Source organism: Pleurodeles waltl, chromosome 9 (assembly GCF_031143425.1).
Source record: "Pleurodeles waltl isolate 20211129_DDA chromosome 9, aPleWal1.hap1.20221129, whole genome shotgun sequence".
NCBI lineage: Eukaryota > Metazoa > Chordata > Amphibia > Caudata > Salamandridae > Pleurodeles > Pleurodeles waltl.
This window is the reverse complement of record NC_090448.1, coordinates 1,124,350,193-1,124,356,192: the sequence shown is the minus strand read 5'-3', so window position 1 is coordinate 1,124,356,192 and position 6,000 is coordinate 1,124,350,193. Positions and strand designations below refer to the sequence as shown.

The 6,000-nt window shown below is 43.0% G+C and overlaps 1 protein-coding gene across 1 annotated transcript in view; it reads right to left on the bottom strand.

The window, feature by feature from the left end:
* Window positions 1-2,886: 2,886 nt before the first annotated feature.
* The window catches only part of LOC138260412 (retinol dehydrogenase 12-like), a 163,277-nt gene continuing 160,163 nt past the window's right edge, over window positions 2,887-6,000 (bottom strand). Inside the window, exon 7 of the mRNA XM_069208868.1 lies at window positions 2,887-3,396. Within this exon, the coding sequence (XP_069064969.1) occupies window positions 3,294-3,396 (103 nt within the window). The 3' untranslated portion in view covers window positions 2,887-3,293. The remainder of the gene's footprint in view (window positions 3,397-6,000) is intronic.

Sequence of the window (6,000 nt, the reverse complement as noted above, 5' to 3'; positions counted from 1 at the left end):
TGCATATATCCTTGAGGTGCTTAAAGCACAGAAAATAACACGTGTTCCTTTTAAAATTGGCAATTATCTCCTTCAATTATTATGTTATTATGCCGTGTACATATATCTTCATATGTATCTTTCACCAATTTAAAGATGGCCGCTGAAGTTTTTCTCAACATTGTGTATAAATATTCTGTTTATAGGTGGTGGAACTTGAATGACTAAAGTGCTGTGCGTCGCTGTTCCCTTCTAACTACAGTTGACACGTAGATGCGCGGAGTTTCCCTGCCGTCACACCGATGCGCTTCCCTGCCGTCAATGCAGATACGCTTATAAATACACAGCACACCGTCAGCTCAAGGGATCTAAACGCCGCTCCTTCAGACTGTCGGTGCGCACAGGCTGGGCACACACACAGCGTTGAGATTCAAATGACGCTAAGTAATTATTATGCGGATACAACGGTAAGCACATATTTACACTGAAAGTAATAAACATCAAAGTCTATTCTACTGAGAATCTTTCTTTACAATGTTTTGTACAAGCTCATAAAAACACTCACATTTTTGTTCAAGAAGTCCTTCGGTGACGCCGCTACAGCCCCCTTAACGTACACAGTTCACCAGTTGCAAATAGTCAACTTAAAGTTTGTTGTAGTTTGTCACCAAAACAGTGTAGTAAATTCCATACACATATAGAGTTATTTCTTTATTCATAACAAGGATACACACAGCACTGGATAACGGCCTCCAAGCACCAGTCACTAATAGTCCCCCAACATTCTCCACAACTGCCTACATACCTCCAACCTCACTACATTCCAGATTGTTCCTGAAGAATTCTACCACAAAGTTCTAGCACCTACTTATCACTACAGTTCTCCACAGTGGCATAGCAAGGGGCCATTGGTCTTAGTACAAGAAAGGAAAGTGGGACCCATCTATCCCTGTTTGACTAGTAACTTTCTGCAAAGATCAGAGTTCAGGGGGACCCTTACCCCTCCTGGCACCGGTACTACTGCACCTGATGCACCATGGTTTAACCCCAGGTCCTCTGTTGTCTTTAGGAGAAATATTGCGTGAAATAGAGAAGCCTTACCGCCTAGGGAAAGGGGCTAATGTGAAGAGGAAGTGTATGCTTTCTTGTAGGAGCTTGTTTCTGCCACCCCATCAGATGTTTCCATGCCCACTGGCACATCAGACAAAGAGGTCATCAGTTCCAGTTCTGGAACTGTGACTGCTGCAGCTCTGTGACTGGGCTAGGGAGATGGAATTCCTGGGAGGCAGGTATTTTATCTGATTGACACTCTAAGGTCTAAGAGCAGCTTTGCCCCTCACTTCTCTAGTGGGCTGTAGGCCACTCTTGTTTATTTACAATGTTGACAACGATGTGCACATTAAGAAGTTCGCGAGAATAATACACTTGCAGGATAGATCGCAAAAGTGAATAGCTTCCAAGAATCAGGATTTCATGCTGGTATAGCTCGTCCAACCATTTTCTTTCATTATAGTACTTGTAGTTTTGTTTAGCGTATAATAAGCTGAGGATGACAAGTATGATATTGTACCACTTGTACTGAACCTTCGTACCCATTAAGGAGCCCCAATGGGCTTTTTGTAAGGGTAAGCAGCTACTCAGTTTCTTGTCTATGGTTGGTAGTGTATGTGTTTCATCATTTGATCTATGTGGGAAGTATTTTGGTATCATGCAGGAGATCCTGAGGTGTACTTCAGGTGTGTTAAAAAAGATGTTTGCACATAGTTATAGTACTTACCTTGCAACACCAACAACCGCTATCCATTATTGCTTATGTGGCCTTTGCAGAGCTCTACCAATGAGATTGTGCTTGGATTTTAAGTTTCTGATGGTAATAAAATGCAGTACAAACAAACTGATCTAAACAGAACTTATCCCTGGCCTCTGAGACTACACAGTTTACTGTACACCTTTAAAAAGCCTCTGACATTTCTTGCTGTACAGCGTAAAACATGTGTCAACCTGGCTGTGAACATATGGAGAATGTTGTAAATATGCTAAATATTCATCAGAATAAAGATTGAATATTATCATCTTATATGGTATAATTTGACTCAAGGTATTTTCTTTCAATGATCACAAAGCAAGATACAAGAGACATTGAATCCTAGAATTCTGGTGTCTCTGCTACTTCTCTTTCATCAGGTTTCAGGTTGTGCAAGCAGAAGCACAGGCCATATTGACTTTTATTCTATTAAATGAGAGCAATGATAAGTACTTCATCAGTCCTACACATCCTTCTTCGTTACATGGGCCTCCCGGAAATGGAGATGACTCGGGAGGCTTTGGCAACACCATACATATACACGGTTCTAAGGCATTCACACAGAGCAGAAATACTGCTAAGACATTAATGTGTATGAGCCAACCAGCCAAACCATGGTACAGCATGACAGAAAACCAAGCAAACCACTCGTAGAAGGGAGCCAATGGGGCATTCAGCAGCAGATGATTTGACCCCCAGGAAATAAGTGACAGCTGGAACTGTGATGCTGCAACCCAGGAAGATAACAATATCTGATTGAAAACAGATGAAGACTCCAAGCAGGAGAATGCAGAGGGGACGTTGTTGTAGTTACCTGTTCGTTCCCGGGTCTCGACTGGGTTATTTTGGGTATCCCTCATTGTTGTTACTTTTTCCTCAAGGGAATACAGGCATTTTCAAAATATTCCTCCCCACCAGTCTGGGATCTGTTCCATTCGGAGTTGCCTCCATTAAGGTCTTTTGTCCAGCCACAGCTCCATCTTTTAAGGAGGGAGGGGGGGGGGGGGGGGGGGGGGTGAGGGGGAACAAAAGGACATAAGCCTGAACTCTGGAAAAGCCATCTGCCTTATTGGCGCTGACAAGCAACAGGTTTAAAGGCAGACTCTAGAATAAAAATAGTTTTATTTATTCAACTGGAAGACAGCCAACAGCAGAAATGTTGATTTCTATGACATGAAAAACTTTAATTTAAAATTGCTACTTACTGATAAAGTTAGACTATGAAAGATGAAAAATAATGGAAAGTGACCTGAGCTATGCATTGCTGTATTGTTTGAAATGAAATATAAATGTGTTTTATTTTGTTCAAAAACACAACGATAATGTACCCACTTAAACTGCTGGGTGGTGTCCATGAGGTACATATTTATTTATGCTCACTAAGTTGAAAGAAACATTGTGGTAAAGATACTAAAATAGAAATAAGAATGTTAAGTTTGCATATTGTCATTTCTTGGATGCTGGGTAGGACATCCGCACCTCGATCATCAGGCAGGCCTTTTAGGATTGGCTAGTCCCACTGTATTCCCAGGAGACGGCAGCTGACTTCCCAAAGTTTCTTCGCTGTCTCATCATTTCGGCCCTGGGAGGCGACGTAAGCCGGACTGCAATCGCTGGAGAGCGAAAGACAAGCAAAATAGTAGGTTTAACAAAAACACTGCAAATGTACTTATTTCGACTCGTGGACTGTATTTTTCCAAAATGAAATGTTAGTATACATAATACAATAGTCGGCATCGGCAGCAGCCGTGAATATTTCCCCCCAAAATAAGGACAATTAGAAAAATGAAACACTCCTCTTTGAACCATGTCCTAAATCACACTGAGCGAGCCTCTTTCTGACGGAGGGGTGTGTTCCCCGAGGGAAATCTCAAAGCAATCTTGCCATGCATCCTCGCACCCCTTCTCTGCCTTTTTCATTCCATCCATCCACCCATCCTTCTCTTCATTATACGTCTATTGTCCTCCTCCTTTCCTTCTCTACATCCCTCCATTGATCTATCCATCCACTCATCTATTCTTTCTCTCCATCTATCCAGTGATCCATCTGCCCATCAAGCATTCATTTTCCATCCATTCATTCATTCCCACTTCCTTCCCCCACTTTTCTCATTTATTCATCCATCCTCCACATACAGCCTCTTCTCCATCCATCAACCCATCTTTCTCTCCGTCCTCTGTTTTTCCCCTCATTTCATACTCTTTATCCATACATCCATTATCCAATGATTCACCGGTTCTTAGCCTTATGACTTCTGTGTACCCCCCACCAATGTATCAATACTGGAATCTGGGGACCCCCACTGAGTCATTATTGGAAGCAGGGTACCCCAGCTGAAGCAATTTCTATCTTCTGAATCTCAAAACAATAAACAAAAATACAAAAACAAGTACACAACGGTCAAATATTGACATATTGTGTTTAGTTCACAATCAAATATAGAAAAGGTTTTCACAGTTTCAATCTTGTTTCGTTATTAGTATATACTTCATTAATTTTAACGCACTAATTTTAATATTATTCATTTATGTAAAACGTCTGTGGACCAACTGAGTAGCCTCGTAAGACTCCAGGGTTCCTCGAACCACAGGTTAAAGAACCACTGCACCAGTCCACCCTTGTCTGCATCCATCAATCCATTGTCCTTTCCCTCGTCTCTCTCCATTACCCATTCTTCATTTCATTTATTAGCCCCCCCTTACTTTTCTCCTGCCATCCATCCATCCATGCATCTCTCCCATTCATCTTTCCATTCTCTTGTCCAGCCACCTCCTCCATATTTTTCTCCATTCCTCCCTTTCTTCCATGCTCTTTTGTTCCATGTACTCTCTTATCCCGGAGCCACATCATACGTTTCTCTTTTTGAGGTTCTTTTGGAGACCAGACTTTCAGGGAAAAGTCAAATGAACCATAAACTATTTCTAGTATTATGTTAACAGACTAGCCAGTGTTACCCACCCGTGCTCAGGCTAGGGGTTAAGCAAACTGAAAAGCACAGAAGTGCATTTGCCTTCAGACTTCCAATGGATAGCCCATGTGTTAACGAGTCTCTTGGCAGGAAGAAAATTATGGAATATAAGAACCTGTAGAGAAACGATGAATGCAAGAACCTGTAGAGAAATGAAGAACGCAGGAACCTGTAGAGAAATGAAGAATGCAGGAACGTGCACAGAAATGATGAATGCATGAACATGCAAGATGACAGTGTTTGTAGCACAGCAGTCTGTGTCCGAAACTATGTTCATGTGAAAGGAGGACACCTCAAAAATGTTAACACACTAAAACAAAAGAAACCTGCGTTACACTAAACAAACACTGCATGATGACATGCACCTCTCACTAGTTTGGGCCTTTTATTTCCATACCAAATAATTAGTATACATGTTCCAGTAGCCAGTGTAGTATCACAGGGTTCTTAATAATTAGCATACATGTACCAGTAGCCAATGTAGTATCACATGGTTCCACTATTCAGGGATAGGGCCAGTGCGTAACAGTCGCACCTCAGAAAGAAGGGCAGCAAGGAGGTCAACAGACTTGTCTGTACTCTATGCCACAAATTTGTTCTATCGACAAATCTCCGCCTCTCCCATGTGGCCGCCCCATCCCGGGGTGACTCATCTGTCACTACTGTGAGATCTGGTCCGGATGGGAGAGGGATCTGCCTGTGACCCAATCACGGTTCGTTGGCCACCAGAGTAGTTCCCTCGAGATCTGGGCCATGTCGCAGAGATTTCCTTGATGCTGCGCCCAATGGAACTTCAGGTCCCACTGCAGAGCCTGCATATGCCATCTGGCATGTGTGACCAGCAAGATGCAGGAGGCCATGAGGCCCAGCAGCCTCAGAGAGTCATTCTCACCGAAATTCACAATAGAGACTGAAACATCAGCATCATAGCCTGAATATCCTTGACTCGTCGCTCAGGAGGATAGGCTCAAAACCACACCAGGGCACAGAAAACAAGAGCCAGGATAAGGATTTTGAGCTTCTCCTTCCTGAGGAAGAGATTGAGGGACCGAAGGTCTAGGATACGGCGGAGGCCCTTGTCCTTTTTGGGTATCCGAAAGTAGCGGGAATAACAATCACGACCTACTTATGGCACATGGACCCTCTCTATGGCTCCCTTGGCCAAGAGAGCCGTAATCTTCTTGTGGCGAAATGCCAAATGATCCTCTGTCAAGCGATCATAGAGTGATAGCATTGATAGAGGGGTAG